At 41.6% G+C, this 19,238-nt stretch overlaps 1 protein-coding gene across 1 annotated transcript in view; it reads left to right on the top strand.

Moving 5' to 3' along the window:
• Window positions 1-19,238, top strand: part of LOC138762704 (versican core protein-like) — a 235,676-nt gene that overhangs the window by 189,428 nt on the left and 27,010 nt on the right. Inside the window, exons 11-12 of the mRNA XM_069936293.1 lie at window positions 8,094-8,252; window positions 14,930-15,012. Of these exons, the coding sequence (XP_069792394.1) occupies window positions 8,094-8,252; window positions 14,930-15,012 (242 nt within the window). The remainder of the gene's footprint in view (window positions 1-8,093; window positions 8,253-14,929; window positions 15,013-19,238) is intronic.

Genomic DNA, 19,238 nt, shown 5'->3' with positions numbered 1-19,238 from the left:
ATACCAGATTGACAGTTTGCAGGTGTCATATTTATAAGCTTGTATTTTTACCGATCTTTTTATTAAAAGAAAGGAAACTCTCACTTTGTCTGCTTTCTCAATAATAAATTATATGTGGACTGCAAACCCTGCTAGCATTGGGATATAACATACCACAGATGTTAGGACCCAGTAGAACTCTTAGGGCAAAGCAATGCATGCCAGATTTACACCACATCAGACAAAAATGTTTTTCAAAGCACAGACATAGCTGTCTGGTGTGAAGAGATGACTACAGCAGTGTAAATCATCAAAAATACACAGAATCTATATCTCCCTGCCATACAGATAGGTGATAACTGACCTTTAGCGGTTCTGTTTCAGGGGAACAGTACATTTTCAAATTGTGTCTGTAGATGCTTATCTGAGAAATGCATGCCAAGTCTGTTTGTCACGTGTGATTCAGAAATGCATAAGCTTTTCCAAATATGTCAGAGTCCTTTTATGGCAGTGCTATGGAAAGGCATTAGTTTGGAAAGGCATTAGATCTGACTGTTGAATTTCCTTTCTCCAATATGTTGGTTCACTAATCTTTAGGAGTAGATAACAGTGTAGTTGAGACTGCCATGATAATATTAAACAGTACAATCACAGCCACACATGAATATGTTTAATAAATATTTTAAAAATTATTACATTCAAAGGAGTTTCTTGAAGGATAAGAAATCATCTAAAAAATTATCCCCAACCTTAAATTAGTATTAATATAGTGGCCTCTTCAGGAATTAATAACAAATCGATTTTCATTGCTCCTAATGATCAATGAAAAGAAAAAATGTTTTGCAGAGACAAATAAAGGTGCAATAGAGTTTAGAATTGCATCCTGATCAAACCAAGGTATAGATTATATGTTCCAACAGAAATTAATATATAGTGCATATTATGCCCAAAGGGCTTTATATTCAGCAATTATTTTTTGAAATGTCTCCCCCGTGATTGGTGATAACCAACAATCAAAATTATTTTTGATAATAGCAGAAAAGGAGCATTCTCTCACTGGTCATCCATTGCAAAGCTGACCTGATAGCTCGTTTCATTAACTTATTACGCCAATCGGATATATTGCCGATGAAAACTCTGATTATCTTCAACTCAGAATATAATGCAAACTTCCCTCCCTTCCATGGACTCCATCTCCATCTCATGCTGCCTAGGAAAGGCAGCATGAGATGTAGACACTAGGCACGTTCAGGAGGCCACCTGAAAGAGCAGGAGGTGCCTTTGAGGAGCCCTTTCCAACCCTCCTCTGAGAGGGATAATCACCAGAGCATTGAAGTCCCCCTAGGCACCTGAATGGCGGCTGCTAAGGAAAGCTGGCGAGCGTCTGACAGCCCCCCTCTCCGCTGCCCCTGCCCCCCTGGCGCGAGACGTCAAGGCAGGGGCAGTCGGCGTGGGATCAGAACTGGGGCGGCCGGTGTGGGACCGCAGGGGTGGGGCAGCCGGTGTGGGTTTACAGGGCTGTGGCGGCCGGTGCGGGACATCAGGTTTCAATTGCTGTTCATTTCACTTTGATTTTGAATTTTCTTTCTAATTTGATTGGACCTAGATGTATATCAGGATACTGAAATTATATGGTAACTAAGGTTTAGTTTAAGCTCTGCTCAATTACTTTGTCTGCAACAGATAAGCCAAACTTTATTAATGCTCAAACAGTATCATAATCACACTAACATGAGGTAACAATTCTATTGCATGGTTTGGACCCACTACCAATCTGCAGACACCTTGATTGAACAAATGCTTCGTCATTGCTGCACCTGACTTTCTTATAAAGAGGAATGTAGAAAGTGGTGTTCCTCTAAATGCTTTCTTAATGATGAACAGAACCAACTGGGTCATCCTTGGTTAAATATTTGGATGATCTTTCACTTTGCAAGAGGTGCCACATCAGATCGTAGTGAAAAATCCAGCGTGTAAAGTCTATTCATTTTTCATTATCAAAATTGAAACAGACAGTTTGCATAATTAAAATTACAATGCAGATGGAAATAGCATAAAAGAATGTACTGGTCTATCTGCCCAAATGAATTTGTGATACTTTTAATAAATTCAATATTTGTCCTGATATGTTTTAGAAATGATATAAATAATGCATTTTATGCCAGAAATAATACTGCAACAAATTTCCTTCAGAATAAAAGGTTTTTAGATGAGGCCGGAAAGGAATTAAATCCCAGAACAGGAGGGATGAAACCTAGCAGAAAAAGAAGTGTGTTGATTTTCTACTGGCAAAGATCCACAAATGTCTGAACCAGGATTAATATGAAGCAGTGATATGGTAGCACAGCAGTTAGGGTTGCTGCTTCATACCTTCAGTAATCTACATTCAGTCCTGACTTTGGGTTCCGCCAGTGTGGGGTTGGCACATTCTCCCAGCGATTGTATGATTCTCCTTAGGAGCTCCAGTTTGCTCCTATGTTCCAAATCCCTGTGGGTAAGTTAATTGGCTACTGTAAATGATCTCATGGCTTGATGCTGGCAATATAACCTCAGGGGTGGGGGGAGGGAGTTGATGACATGTGAGGGTTACAGAGAAATTAGTGGGTGGGATAGGACTGATGGTTTTGCTCTAGCAACTAGTGGGCAAATTCTTTCTTTCTGTGTCATTTAAGAAAATAAGAACCCCAACCTTCTTCACACTGCTATTCAACGTGCTTTGGAATGTCTCACTGTGTGAAAGGGCTATTTCATTGCAGTTTGCCAATTAATTTAACTACTGAGTCAGAGATGAGCTGGGTTCTAGCAAAGTTTCTGTCCAAGCAACTTTTCTTGTATAGTCGTAACATTAGTGACCTATTGGTAAAACAACCGATAACCAGGAATGATCCATAGCATTTGGAACAATCTATCTGTGCTGTGAAGTCACTTTAATAAGTACAAGAATAACATTAAGATGTAGAACACAAATGTATGCAGATACCATGGTTGAAGTAAAAACACAAAGCTGGAGAAACTCAGCAGATAAGCAGTGTACTTTATGTAGCAAAGATCAAAATAAATAATCGACGTTTCAGGCTTGAGCCCTTCATCAATATATGGAAATAACACTAAGATATTCATTTTCATGAATGGATTCATTGCATAGGATAAATTCCTCTGTACGACTGTATAAAATAAAAAGTGGCAATCATTTATGAACTACTTTAAAGCTTTAGGTAGATTCAAAGTCCTACCAACTAAGTTTCTCTGAGCAAATGTTCATAAATGGTATTAATGTTCATCTTTAGTGATATTGCAGAAGTGATAGACATCATCATCCCTCTTCAATCAACAATATGGAGTCTTCTATTTCTATCTGAAAGAAGAAATGGAGTCCCGCTTTAAAGTCTTGTGACTGCATCTGATTTTATGCCCAAGTCTTTAACTCAAATTGGGAGGTGGTGCAACGTCGAATGCAGCAGCCTCTCTAGGACTGGTGGTTTCATTTTCATTTTCTTTTAGTTATAGTTATACAGTACAGTAAAATAGTTATATAATTTTATAGTTATGGCTACCTGATGCAACTGCAGCCTACAACATTTAAAGTTGTCTAGAAGCACATCTACTTACCTCCGGGAAGATCTGTGGGTCAAGCTACATGACCACGGGCTCCTGCAGGTACTAGACCAAAAGCCTTGGGATCGTGGAAGGAAAGGAAGCAGTGTGAGAGGTGGAGGAAATGCGGCAAGTGAGTGGGGGCGGGGGGTTTCATGCTAGGTTGAAAGCAGACCACTGCCTCCTGGCTCTCCCGCCCATCCTCCTCGCCAATGTCCGTCCCCTGGGGAACAAAATGGATGGCATCCGACTTCCGGAGGTCTGTGCAGGGTGAGTACAGGGACTTCTGTGTTTTGGTCTTTGCTGAAATGTGTCTCAGCGCCATTCAGCTGGATGGGCTCACCTTATTTCAGGCTCATAGAGACGGCATGCTGTGTGGTAAAGTCTGTGGCGCTGGCGTGTATGTTTACACCAACACAGAATGGTGTAAGGACTGTGCTCGTCTCCTGTCACTGCTCAATACTGGAGGAATTTGTGATTGTCAGATGTAGACCATTTTATCTACTGTGGGAACAGTTAGTGTGTACATCACACCCCCACCCCACCACCAGCACTAACACTATGATCTGGGAACTGTATGGGCCTATAAGCGAAGTGCAGACCGCACACTCTGACAGGCTGATTACTAGCGCTAGGGATTTCAACCAGGCGAACCTCAAGTCAGGGCTACCTAAAATTCCATCAGTATGTGAGCTTTGCTATAAGAGGGGCGAACACGTTAGCCCTTGTCTTCACGAACTTTTCTGACACGCATTGGGCGGAGCCCCACCTCGGATACTCATACCACATCTCTGTAATGCATACAGACCACTCTTCAGATGCTCCATAACAATACTGAAAACGGTTAAAATCTGGCTAGCAGGAGCCATTCTTCAGACCAGTTTTGAGCGCACTGACTGGCACATGTTCAAGGAAGCAGCAACTGATGGCAACTGCATCAATCTTGAAAATTATTTCTTAATAGTTAAACATCTTTTTTAACTTGTATTTAACTTGTTCATGGTCCTGTAAAAACACTATCTTATCTTTACTGGGCAATGCATGATATAAACAGCAAATAAAGGTGACTTGACTTGAACATTCTGATTTAAGATAAGAGTTACCATTCTTTGAAAATAGATTTCCTCTTTCATTTTCAGTTTATAAAAGGAAATTTCACCATTCCTTATAGTTGGCACCAAAAGCTTTCATTTTTCAATTTAAGAAATGTCATTTTTAAAATTTATGTTTTAAAAAAATATTAGACATAAAACGCCATAATAGTCACTCCCCTCCCAAGAGCCTGTCCTGCCCAAATACCCCAATTAACCTAGATTCAGGATTTCATTCCTGTAGACAGACTCATCTCCCCCTGTGATCAACCCCACCACCGTGGTGTCATCTGCAAACTTCACCACGGTGTTACTGGCGTGGACAGGTCTGCAGTCGGCGGTGTAAAGAGTGAAGAGCAAAGGGCTCAGCACACAGCCTTGTGGGGAACCCGTGCTCAATGTGCGGGTGGAGGACAGGTGGGTTCCAAGTTTGACTGTGGTCTGTCTGTAAGAAAATCTTTGATCCATGAACAGGTGAGAGGTTGAAGGCCCAGAGCAGACAGTTTGCTGACTAGGATATTGGGGATGATGGTGTTAAAGGCTGAGCTGAAGTCCACGAAAAGTACCCTTGCATAGGTGTTCCTGTGTTCCAGATGGCTCAGCACAGTGTGGAGGATGATGGATATGGTGTCTTCCGTCGATCTGTTCGCTTTATAAGCGAACTGGTGTGGGTCGAACGAGGGAGGGAGACAGTGTTGGATGTGGCCTAGGACCAGTCGTTCCAGGCACTTGGTGATGACAGGTGTGAGTGCTACTGGACGGTAGTCATTTTTCAGGATGCGAGGAAGCCAGAGTTCTCAGGGCAAACTCATGCAGACATGGGCAGAGCATACTTAGAGAGAGAGGCGGATTCAAACCTGGGTCGTTTATAGCATTGCACTAACCACTACACTAACTGTGCTGTCCTTAATGTTGATCTTTAAGTTGGATTTGTTCTGTGTGATTTCACATCACTAAAATTAAGCTCAACTGGTTTAATTTTCATCTGATCTATCGATTTTTAAGATTAAGTAAGCTTGACCATAATATTCTAAATGATTTTTAACATTCCTGGAAAAATCCTTTAGCTTGTTTCATTTCTCCAGCATGCAGTCAGTAGCCAGCTCTCTCTAAACATGGCTTACCATACTTTAATGTTACATTCCACTTTCTTCCTAAATGGGGCCAGGCAATAAATCTGAGCTAATGCTAGGGAGGGGATAGTACTCAGTTTTTTGGAATCACTTTGTGCTTTGAGATAAAAGAGCAAGCCATCTCAAGTACGTTAATAAATGTTTCATTTGGGAAGCAGAAACTTATTCATAGAATATCTTGAACGAAAGGTGATATGGTTAAAATCATGAACTCATTGCAATTAAGAATCATGACCTTTTGAGGGAATCGGACAAAACATAGCAACAGCAAAAAACACTAAAATATACTCTGATTCATCATATGTTAATAACCATTTTTAATAACCTTCTGGTGAACTTCACATATTTCCCCTTCACTGCTGTTGCATCATTAAAGATTTTTTTTTCATTGAATGTTGGGGGAAGTGAGGGAGAATGTACCATGTCCTTTGTCATTGCTCTAATTAGAAAGGCACATAGCTAGCTTTGAGATTTATTTCAACATTACTTCAGCTTGAAAATGGATTTATTTTTAATAAAACACCTCCTAATTTGCAAGATTTTTTTTATATTTGCGTGCATTGACTGGAACTGTTTAATCGGGTGTGAACAGTGAGGTAGATTATTAACAGCAATCAACAGTGCAGATTGTGTGCCAAACACTGGTTGCTGGCACAGGAGAGTGATACGAAGCCCAAGTTTCACACTCAATGGAACCTGAATCTGGTCCCTTTGTTAAATCTGTGCGCAATGTTGGCTGCAAAACTGTCGACCATCCTTCAACTGCTCTGATGTAACTGCTGAAGAGTTTGAGAAAGACATGTTCAAGAGGTCATGTGGCAACTCTACAAATCTCTGGCCAGACAACACTTTAAGTGTTGTGTTCAGTTCTGGTCACCTCATTGTAGGAAGGATGTGGAGGCTATGGAAAGGATCAAAGAGGAGATTTATCAGGATGTTTCCTGGATTGGAAAATAAGTATTATGGGGCAAGGTTAGCTGATCTGGAATTTTTTGCTTTGGAGCATAGAAAGATGAGAGGAGATCTGATAGAGGTCTGCAAGATTATGAGAGACACAGATAGGGTGCACAGCCATTGCCTGTTTCCAAGGGCAGGCAAACACCAGAGGACATAAGTACAAAGTGAAGGGAGGGCAATCTACACAGCGAGTTGAGAGTGCGTGGCATGCCTTGCCAGGGATGGCAGTGGAGGTTGAACCATTAGGGCCATTTCAGAGACACTTAGACAGCCGTATGGATGTAAGAAAAATAAAGGGTTACTGGGTAGGGAGAGGTTAGTATATTTTTTAAGGAATACATGGGTCAACACAATATCGAGGGCTGAAGGGACTGTACTATACTATTGTTTTCTATATGACCATTGAAATGGCCAATGCAATAAAAAAAATAAGCTTACATTTTAATATAAGCTTGATAAACTTGAAAGAAACAGTTCTGCCCTGAGAGGAGAAATTTTTAAAGTTTGTTTACGTGGAGTGAAGCTGCAAACTGTAGGAATTTTCTTTATTTTGTGTTACATATTAAAATGGACCTGTGTTCTTTCCCGCTAGTCCAGGCCAATTTTACCTTGTGCAAATTTGTAAGAAATTAATGGCAGTGAACTAGTATTGCTGCTGGGAACATTCCATATCACAAATGGTATACTCAGAATAACACATACCTCATAGCAAGGTTTTGTTCTTTGCATTTTATATCAATCTGCTCAGTTTTGTCTTGAATTGAATTTCCTTGTGTGATGTAAATATAAGCCCATAAATAAATAGATTAATCAGGCAAAGAACCAAATATTAATGTGTTAGGTTGTATACACTGATGTTCAAATGTAATTTTTAGGCCATTTATGAACTTATGGATGGAAGTTCACTTGATTTTCTTAAAATTAATATTTGATTGCTTTTACTTAAGTTTATGGTTATTAAATAAAAGTTATCTATTTAAGCATTTTAGAGTGGAGATTGGAAATAGATCATGCTGGATCTGAAATGTTCTCGCCCCTTTTCTTTTGAATGCTCGCAAACTTTACTGTTCAGTAGAGTTGTCCTGGGTGCCAGAAGATCAAGCCACCTTTAACATGTCTGAAAGCATTTGATGAGTACCATGCAATATTTGAAGAAACAGAATTAGTTAATTTCACCACTTTAATTCTCTTTCAGGATGGATGATTTATTTGTATTTTTCAGAAATATTGCTATATTTATAATGTAAATAAATGAGTGTACCCTGCATGTTTGGGTAACAAAGAAAGATTGGCAATGTATTATCCAGTAGATTGATGGACCTGTTGATATGATTTTCAGATACAGAGAACTGTGATTTTGGCTGGCACAAGTTCCAAGGACATTGCTACAAATACTTTGGCCACCGTCGGAGCTGGGAGAACGCGGAGAAGGAATGTCGCCTACAGGGTGCTCACTTGTCTAGCATCCTCACCCACGAGGAGCAGCTCTTTGTGAACCGTATGTACTTTGATATCCCATTGGATATGCACAGTAGAGCTGAGAGCATTGTCATCCATTCATGGAGTTGACATGAGCCCAATTACAAAGAGTGAATGAACAAACGGTGATTACCTAATCACATTCATAATATGAGAGAGCATTATTAAAATATTGTTTTAAATAGCAGTATAAGTACAGGAGCACTATTCATAATGTCATAACTAATCTGTGATCTAAACATACAAACACACCTTAACAAAGATCATTTATCTCAGATTTAAATTTGATAAGTGACCAAGCATCAATTTTAATTCGAAGAGGAGTGTTGCTCATGTTTAACACTCCTAGTGGATGGGAAGGGTTTACCACCCTTTCCATTCTTACTCTTGAAAGGTCATGCTCCAATTTTTGGATGACTTTTGGTAGTCCTGGATTCCCCCAGCAAGCAAGACAGTTTAAGTCTGTCTCAACAATCTCAACCTTTATGCCTTGCAAATATCCCTATGCCTTAAAGCTTCTGAATTTCAGAGAATAAAATGCTGGCTGATATGCTCTCATAATCAAATAATTGAAAGTCAGAGAAGGAAGATGTCACCCCCTAGTAAAACAATCCTTCCAGTCCCAATTTTCCCTCTCTATCCCCATGTCCCTTGCCTACCTGATTTCCTTTTGAAAGTTTCAATCACTCTCACCTGCAGCAAGTTCCTTTGCTACACAATGCCAATGTATCTTCCTTCACATGTTTTGCTCACTAGATTTTAGGTGTAATCTAATCAGGGCTTTATGCAAGATCATTTTAATCTCCATTACTTTAACTCTTTAACTATAAAAGCTGGCATTCTATTAACCTTTCTATTTACTTCCTGCACTTGCACATGACATTTTCGTGACCTGGGGATGTGAATCCTTCGTTTCAATACCTGTAGCAAACTCCAAAATGGAGTTACATAATGGTGTTACAATGAATATTTATCAATATTCCAGTTCCCATCTGCATTGTCTCCTCATGTCACTTAGAACATTGGTTTTCTATCATCTCAAGAGCTTTAAAATATTTCATAATTAAAAATTGGCCCAAGTAGCGGATTGAAATAATTGCTGCTCATGTTGGCTGCTCTGCCAATTCTCACTCCTCTCTATCACCTGCCGCTCAGACAATCTTTTTAAATCCTGTCAGTAATTTCCTTCCAATTCAATGAGATTCAACATTAAGTAACAATCTGGTATGAGGGACTGTATCAAGTGCCCATTAAAAGAAATATAATGTGATTGTTATTTTATTCTAAGCAGGTTCATCTAGATTTACTTGTCCAAGCCCTGCTCTACTTGATCTGCTGAAAAATTTCACTAGGTTCAGTGAATCCCTTCTTAATTATCAACTCTAGCAATTTTCCAAAAATAAACACAAGGCTAATTGGTCTAAAGTTCCCTGGTTATCCTCTGTTACCTGTCTTAAATAGCAAAGTGTGACATACAATTTACCAGGTCAGAACATTTTAAGCAGTATAAAGAAAGAAAGAAAATGCATATTGCAGATGATTAACTGAAAGAATGAGAATTGTTAATATCTTGGGTCAAAACTATGTGCAAATGCATATTTTCAGTATTTTATTTTCTTTAAAAGCACTATGATTTTAATCCCTTCAAGGTCAAAATAATTCTGTAGTTGCAAAATGAGCCATTTTTAAAGATTATGCATTTGTCTTGACTCTCATACAATAAACAGCCTTCAAGTCAAGACCTTTATCTTGGTAGAATTCAAATGAAAAAGTATTGGGGAACGGCTGTGGAACATACTATGTAGAGTTGTCTTACAGATACAACTGTTCATCTTTAAAAGGAATTAATTTTATTCAAATTTTCTTTTCTAAGAGATTGAACAGGAGCAATATTTACCTCTCAACATGATGCTCCCACTGCTCCTGGTCCCTACCTTATTCGTGATTGTAGCCACTGCACCCCTGTTGTTAGCCAGCAAGAGGTTTCATTGAAGTTGTGCTGGCTGGATCACTCGATGATCTTTGCTCCCTCAGATGAAACATCATCATAGCTCACAGGTTCCATCTGTCAGCTTAGAGTAGAGCTGACAAAAACTCAGACCTCCTTAGCTGAACTCATCTAAGTGATCAATAGCCTTGAGCCCTGGTATGGAGAAATTAACTAGTCCTTGTCTTTGAGAGATTACTTTGACATCTCATTGTAAATGTGGGAGGGTTGAAGTTTCACTGCATGTTGCAATAGTGTTGCAGTTATTTCATAAATAATATTCTCTGAAATTGTAACATTATTTATGATATCTTTTACTTTTAATGCCTGTGTACCTTTGAGAGCTTAAATGTGTGAGATGTAGCACAAATTAATGCCAGTGAAATAAGGCGCATATACAGTATATTGTATTCTTTTTAAAAATCAAACCCCAAGGATAATTACTAATTGTAATTTGTTTAATGACAGTTGTTGAAAAATCAGTAATAATACAGCACCTCCTAAAAATGCAGATGCAATAATTTCTAAATTAGACTAACATAAGCTTTTTCAGGTTCATTCTATTTAAGAATGCGCCTGAAGAAGCAGAAGCGTCCCTTTAAATTGCCGTTCAGGTGGCAGCATTTAAAGCGCAACGCTGGCCACCTGAAGGACACAGCTGCACAGGATGCGGCTCTGAGCACACTCTGGCCCCTGCCCAGTGTCAGCTGTGATCCCACCCACTGACGTGATGTCATTTTGAGCGCGACAAGAAGGAAGACAGGACAATGGCCGACCCTGTGCAGGAAGGAGACATGATGATGATTTCAGCATTTCTGAGTGTTCAGAATGAGATACGGCAGATCCTTGGTAAGGCTATTTGTGCTGTTGAAGCTCTTCAGTCGTCCTTGAGACCTAAAAATCCCATGGGTGCAATCAGGAGAAGGTTCCTGCAAAGGTTGAGGGCAAGAAGACAGCAGTTAGCGGTCGAAAGGCGCACGGAGCGTAAGCGCCGCAGACAAAGGTGAATGCTTGCTGGTCAGTCAATTAGCTATGGTGACACATCGGTCTCTCTGGAGGTTGAACCGACCGCAGGGTTCTGAGTTCTGGAGTAACGTCCTCACCAAATTTGATGATGCTAAGTGGATCAGACACTTTCGAATGTCGCATGGCACCTTTCACTTCATGCTGGAATTCATAGAACCTCACCTGAAGACACATAGACCAGACTTGCAGCGACCATTGGAGTCCGACTTCGATTAGCTGTGGCCTCGTGTTGGTATGCCAACCCTTGTACCATCAGTACCATCTTTGGAATAGACGTCAGCACCTTGTGCATGGTGGTGCAGGAGGTGACTGCCGCCTTGAGGAAGTTCCTCGGTAAACGTGTCATCTCCCTGCCAAGTGGAACACTTCTCCAGGAGACCATTGATGGCTTCGCCCAAAGGGGATACCCAATGTGTCCTGGTGCCATTGATGGGTCACACATTCCCATTATCACCCCCAGCGTGGATGCTGCAGCCTACTACAATCACAAAGGGTGGCATTCGGTGGTTCTGCAAGCGGTGGTTGAACACAGATTTTGGTGAGTTAAGCCTCTATTGATGTACATCACATCACATTTCCAATGACTATAACTTCACTGTGTGATTTCCACTGTGATTGCTATTCATGTTATAGCTTCTCAGATGTGTTTGTGGGGTGGCCGGGCCACACGCATGATGCCAGAGTGCTTGCCAACTCTCTTCTGTATAGAAAAGCTGAGGACCAGGGCGAACACCACGTAATGTGAGTGTTCACCCTTCAAAGCTCCGTGTTTCAAATGTTATGCATGCTTGCTGTGTCAATGTTCAGGAGCATGAATTAACTACATGTCTACATCGTTATGCCTGCAGGTGTCTAAGGATATTGAAGGAGTGGAGGTTCCAGCACATCTTGTAGGTGATGTGGCATACTCCCTACGAAGCTGGCTGATGAAGGGGTTCACACAGCACTGAGTACTGGATCAGGATCAGTGAAAATTTAACAAGGCCCTTAATTCAGCAAGGATATTGGTGGAACATGCATTTGGCCGACTAAAAGGCCACTGGCAGTGCCTGTGCAAACATCTAGATATCTCTACGGCCTTTGTCCCAGATGTTGTGTTTGCCTGCTGTGTACTGCACAATATATGTGAGATTAACAAGGAAGACTTCCCTTCAGAGTGGAGATTGGTTGAAGCAGAGGGTCCTGCACCAAATAGCGCAGATTGTGCTGATCAGCAGGGCCATGGGCACCAGGCCATCCATTCTCCCATCATGTCCATCCTGTAAGAGTCTGTCCCTGCTACCCAGCTCCCCATTTTCCACAACTTGTACCCCCCTCCACCCTTCCCACCCAATGTGGTGACGTGAGCCTGCTGCCAGACATGTTATGTGCTCTCGCGAATGAACGGGTGCATATAAATTAAACTTGTGACTTGTTTGCTTGTCAAAAATTTAATAAAATGTTATAAAAGACGATCTTTGAGAAATCACACTGCTTCATAAATATCTAAGGTAGATATCTCAACATTAACATTTCACATCCTTCTTAAACTTGAAGGAAACCATGGAATGGACAAATAACAGTGCAAATCCACTCCACACTTGAACACAGCAGATCAAACACTGAAACAGTGAACACAGCAAAACAACCACCCGGCACCATAGCATCTCACTGCTGAATGTTTCCATCCTTAAAGTGTCGCACGTAACATTGCACTTATGAGGGGCTTCATGAACAACAAAAGTGAACAGTGAGTTTGCAGCATTAAGGATGTATATTCCGACACAAACCCCATTCCAGCAATGAGTTGGAGGTGGGGGATGAGGAACCTGTACCGGACCCCAGCATCTCAGACATGCCAAAGTGTCCACTACTTTGATGCACTGGTGTGGAATGGAATGGCATACTGGATGGAGGGGCCAGGTACATGGGATGAGGCTGACCATATGACTGTGGGTATGGGGATGGGGAGGCCTCCAATCGTGTGACCAATCTGTTGAAGGTGACTGACTGCCTGTCCATTGTAGCATTCAGTCCCCACAGGGAAGCCACAAACTCAGACATCGACTGGGCAAGCTTCAAGCTTCTCCACTTCGGAGCGGCTCGTTGCTTCATTGTCCTCCCTCTGGTCGGCGAGTATGACTCTCTCGTGATCCAGCTCCTCCTCTGCATGCTGGCGGTCTCTCTCACTGTCCTCCCTGTCAAGTGCCAACATCATCGCCTGCAGCTCCTTCGCAAGAACCTGCCCCTTCGTCAGTCACTGGCACTTGTGTCTGGGACCAGAGGCTGTGGGTGGAAACAGGAAAAGTGCATCAGCATTGGACAAGTGCTTCTCCATAAACACAACCTCAATGCTACTGTACCTGTGTTCTCTGTTGAGAGTGCCGCATCGCCACCTCCAGGGACAATGACCTCTACGCTTCCTCTCTAGGAGGCATCAAAATCCGTGGCTACCGGGTCCTCGGCAGTGGCCTCCTCCTCCTGGACTCCTCCATTGCCACTGGATGAACCCGGAGATCCCTCAGGGATGAGCTCTGGGGATTCAGGGCTCTCCAGAGCGCTGGCTACATTGAAGGGAGTAGCTGAGCAACTAGCTCCCCAGAGAGTGTGGCACTGGTCGAAGTACTGCCACTCCTTGCGCCCATTGCCACTCTTACTGCATGCGTGGAATTTCTTCCTCATGCTCTTCAGCTTTGTGACCACCTGAATTTTACTGCGCTGGTGCCCTTGTGCTGTGAGCACTCCGGACAGCCACTCAAAAGTGGGACCATCCCTAACTGTCCCAGTGAGCTCCTTTTCCTGGGATTCCTGAGTCAGATAGTCTAGAAGCAGTCTTACCTCTTCTTCAGACCAGTCAGAAGCCTTTTTTGGAGCCATTGTTCAAATCCACTGTTTCCCTTCACTGCTAAACAAAATGACAGAATCTGCACTAGCCTGCCTGCACAATGTGCTTCAAGATTCGCGCCAGGCGTCTCAGCCTGACGACGTCACTGCCACGTCAGCAGCCTGACCTTTTAACATCCGCTTTCAGCCTGCTGGATTCAGGTGGCTGGGGAAGTCACTGAACTGAGCTGATTATCCCTCTTGGAGGAGGGTCACGTAGCTCGCCTCGAGCACCTCCTGCACATTCTGGTGGCCTCAAAACAGCCGCATATTGCCTAAACATGTGGCTTTACGTGCGGGGCAATTGGCCACCTGAAAGTGCCTATAATAATCATTAAAATTTGCACAGGCTTGCTAAAGCAATTGAATAACAGTTAACAGGCCCTGATATTGTTGGAGTAGCCCGAAATGAACATTTGACGGAGGGCTCTGGTTTCCTCGCACCCTTCAAAATGTACCAGGTGTTCTAGGTCAATTGGGTGTAATTGGGCAGCACGGACTTATGGGCCGAACGGACCTATTACCGTGCTGTATGTCTGTAGGTATGTATGTCTAAATAGAGCAAACCCCTGGTACTTATAAATATGAAGCAAGTTAATTTGCACAATTGTTATTATTGGAAAAGAGTTTTCATTTTGAGATAAGTGGAGGAAAATAAATTATGTAGTAAGATAGTAATCCCAGAAACCCTGGGCAAAGGAATCTAGTAATTTAGAACTCTATTCAGTTCAGCAGAACAGGAAATAAATATATCTGTGTAAATTTCCCGACGTTACTAGATGAATCTTGTCATACATCAAATTTGTTTTGTCTGCCTGCAGGTATTGGCCAGGACTACCAATGGATTGGTCTCAATGACAAAATGTTTGAACATGATTTCCGCTGGACTGATGGAAGCCCTCTGGTTAGTCTTTTAAAGAATTGTTCTCTTTATACTTTTCAGACAGAACTTTCCTTAGGAATTCATAAACAGACAATGTGGACTATCTACAAGATTCTGTTTGACTTGTCATCTGTATTGCCACTTTCTATCAGTGCACCAGATGGATTAGGGGATCCAACAAAAGAAGACATAATATAACAGGCCCAAAAAGCATTTGTACTGTAACATTACAGTCCAATTGCTACAGACAACTGTAATCATGGGATTGTGCTAATTCAAGAGCCAACCTTTGGTTTGATTTGACTTTGTATGATCAGAAATATAGGTTATCCATATGTAGAGAATGATTTTAAAAAATTCTGTTAAGAAATTGACTTCTGGCACATTAAGTACTGGCATATCTCCCAAAGGATGTGTCTGCATCTCATGGGTAGATATTAATCAATTACAGAAGTAAAACTAGGACTTAATTCATCTCCGTGTAGATGCTGGCAGTTTAGGTTGATCTTCCATATAACACAACAAACATATCCTTGCTCCAATCAGGCCAATAATTCAATATTTCATTGGCAATTAATCATATGTATTATTCTTCTTCTTTGGTTTGGCTTCGCGGACGAAGATTTATGGAGGGGGTAAATGTCCACGTCAGCTGCAGGCTCGTTTGTGGCTGGCAAGTCCGATGCGGGACAGGCAGACATGGTTGCAGCGGTTGCAAGGGAAAATTGGTTGGTTGGGGTTGGGTGTTGGGTTTTTCCTCCTTTGTCTTTTGTCAGTGAGGTGGGCTCTGCGGTCTTCTTCAAAGGAGGTTGCTGCCCGCCGAACTGTGAGGCGCCAAGATGCACGGTTTGAGGCGATATCAGCCCACTGGCAGTGGTCAATGAGGCAGGAACCAAGAGATTTCTTTAGGCAGTCCTTGTACCTCTTCTTTGGTGCACCTCTGTCTCGGTGGCCAGTGGAGAGCTCGCCATAGAACACGATCTTGGGAAGGCGATGGTCTTCCATTCTGGAGACGTGACCTACCCAGCGCAGTTGGATCTTCAGCAGCGTGGACTCGATGCTGTCGGCCTCTGCCATCTCGAGTACTTCGATGTTGGAAATGAAGTCGCTCCAATGAATGTTGAGGATGGAGCGAAGACAACGCTGGTGGAAGCGTTCTAGGAGCCGTAGGTGATGCCGGTAGAAGACCCATGATTCGGAGCTGAACAGGAGTGTGGGTATGACAACGGCTCTGTATACGCTAATCTTTGTGAGGTTTTTCAGTTGGTTGTTTTTCCAGACTCTTTTGTGTAGTCTTCCAAAGGCGCTATTTGCCTCGGCGAGTCTGTTGTCTATCTCGTTGTCGATCCTTGCATCCGATGAAATGGTGCAGCCGAGATAGGTAAACTGGTTGACCGTTTTGAGTTTTGTGTGCCCGATGGAGATGTGGGGGGGCTGGTAGTCATGGTGGGGAGCTGGCTGATGGAGGACCTCAGTTTTCTTCAGGTTGACTTCCAGGCCAAACATTTTGGCAGTTTCCGCAAAACAGGACGTCAAGCGCTGAAGAGCTGGCTCTGAATGGGCAACTAAAGCGGCATCGTCTGCAAAGAGTTTTTCAAGCTCTGCTGGGACCAAGGAAAGCTGCCTCAGGACCTTCGTGATGCCATCATCATCACCCTGTAGAAAAACAAAGGCGAGAAATCAGTCTGCTCAAACTACAGGGGAATCACGCTGCTCTCCATTGCAGGCAAAATCTTCACTAAGATTCTCCTAAATTGAATAATACCTAGTGTCGCCGAAAATGTTCTCCCAAAATCACAGTGCGGCTTTCGCGCAAACAGAGGAACTACTGACATGGTCTTTGCTCTCAGACAGCTCCAAGAAAAGTGCAGAGAACATAACAAAGGACTCTATATCACCTTTGTTGACCTCACCAAAGCCTTCGACACCGTGAGCAGGAAAGGGCTTTTGGCAAATACTAGAGCGCCTCGGATGCCCCCCAAAGTTCCTCAACATGGTTATCCAACTGCACGAAAACCAACAAGGTCGGGTCAGATACAGCAATGAGCTCTCTGAACCCTTCTCCATTAACAATGGTGTGAAGCAAGGCTGTGTTCTCACACCAACCCTCTTTTCAATCTTCTTCAGCATGATGCTGAACCAAGCCATGAAAGACCTCAACAATGAAGACGCTGTTTACATCCGGTACCGCACAGATGGCAGTCTCTTCAATCTGATGTGCCTGCAAGCTCACACCAAGACACAAGAGCAACTCGTATGTATTATAAACACATGATAAAAGGTATACTCGTTGGAGTTCAGAGTTGAAGAGGGACCTTATAGAAGCATTTTGAATGTTGAAAGACATTTAGTTAATTCAAAAAGTTTTGGTGGGATCTATTTTTATATATGTTCTGGAATGCAAAGTTCTATTATGGTGAGTAATGTTAGCATGAATCGTATGAATCTCCATAGCTAATGCAAGCATTGAAAAGGATTCTAGATACATGGACATGCAGGAAATGTATATCACACATAGGCAGAGAGATTTAGTTTAATCTGCACCATGACATTACAGGCTTCAGGGTTTGTTCCTGTGCTGTATTGTTCTATGTTCATTCCACAATTTGATAAATAACTGTTGATTTCCAAATTAAATAATGTAGTTTTATTGAGTTATGAAGAAACAAAATTAAATGCAACAGATGCCACGTATTGCTTAAACAAAAAAAGGGCTTATTATAGGGTAAAGCATCAAACAATTCCAATTTCTAAAAATCTGGCAGACAAATTCTTTCCTTTCAGATTCTTTTCCAGTGCTTTCATATAAAAGACTTTGTGTGTTAGGCTGTTTGAATTATTAGCATTGTTTGACTATATAAGGTATTTTGTTATAAATATGCTACTTTCGTTTCAAATCTATTCTTGAGTGCATCACAAGAAATACATTTTGCTGGAAGCCAAGTACTATTGGTGATCTGGCAGAGATATTTTTAGGTTTTCTACAGTAAACCATGACCATGTCCTGCTGCTGTGGTGTAGAGTGCTCCAGAAACAGTTGCAGATATAATTGGGCTTTTGTACAGAGGTGAGTCACACCCACATGTGGTAAAGCGTTTTCAATCACCAATTTTTGCATGTGTAAACTGAGACACTAAATTCCATAGACATTGCCCAGAACTGGCATATTTGATGGTTTTACCTCACTGAGGCTAAACCTTTTGGGACAAACTCTCAATTGGTTCATTTAGACAAAATAAAAACTCTTGATAGTATGTTTGCTGCTGCTTCAATGTAATTGGTCTGGTGTGATTGGTCTTAGCTTTGTGTAATGATGACTGTATGGAAAACTCAGAGACACCTTCTAATATACCTTTCATTGCTTAGTCATTGATGGAAAGGGACACAAATACTTTTTACATTGGCAGCTAAATCCTTTAATAGGTGCACGTTTCCTCTTTTCCATAAATCTTGAATCATATGTTAATGCTACCTTTGCTACACTAGACATTTTATGATCACACAGGATGAGATTAACGAGTTTCATTCATGTTAAAAATCTGATCCTGCTTCCACAACCATTACTAGTGAAATGGTCCTTACACAAACAAATCTTGAACATTACAATAATTATCTTAACTTCTCCTTTTAGTCTTTTTAGATAATAATCTGACACATTTATCCTCCATTCATTAATTCACTAATCATGGAAATCATTTTTCCTTTTGTTTTTAAATAGTTTAATAATTCTGAATACCTTGATAAAAGAACCTTAGTTTGAAAAGGACGTGTTTTTTCCTCTCCAAATGAACACCTTCCTCATTGATAATTGATCCTCATGTTGCTTGCCAGCATTTTCTCATACTTTGGTGAAGGGCTCAGGCCCGAGACGTCGGTTCTGTACCTTTGCCTTTGCTACATAAAGGACCCTGTTTGACCGGCTGAGCTTCTCCAGCAGTTTGTGTTTTTACTTTCATCATTGATTATACTCATAAATTAACATTAATAAGAGAATAATACAAAAGTATTTTTTAAATTCCCATATATTCCTTGAAGAAACAAATGTGCTGTTTACATGATTAAATAAACTATTGAATTGGCTGCAAAATGCTTAGGAATATCTTACATTAGTGTGAACTCTTTCTTATAGTTAAGAGTTGCTCTCCTGTTCTCTTATATGACCAATTTTTCCCCACCATCAGTTCCATTATTCCATCTTAATAATGTGAAGAAACGGAGAGATCTTGGGATCCAGGTCAATAGAGCCC

This window comes from Narcine bancroftii, chromosome 1, assembly GCF_036971445.1.
Source record: "Narcine bancroftii isolate sNarBan1 chromosome 1, sNarBan1.hap1, whole genome shotgun sequence".
Classification (NCBI taxonomy): Eukaryota; Metazoa; Chordata; class Chondrichthyes; order Torpediniformes; family Narcinidae; genus Narcine; species Narcine bancroftii.
This window is presented reverse-complemented; position numbering and strand designations above follow the sequence as displayed.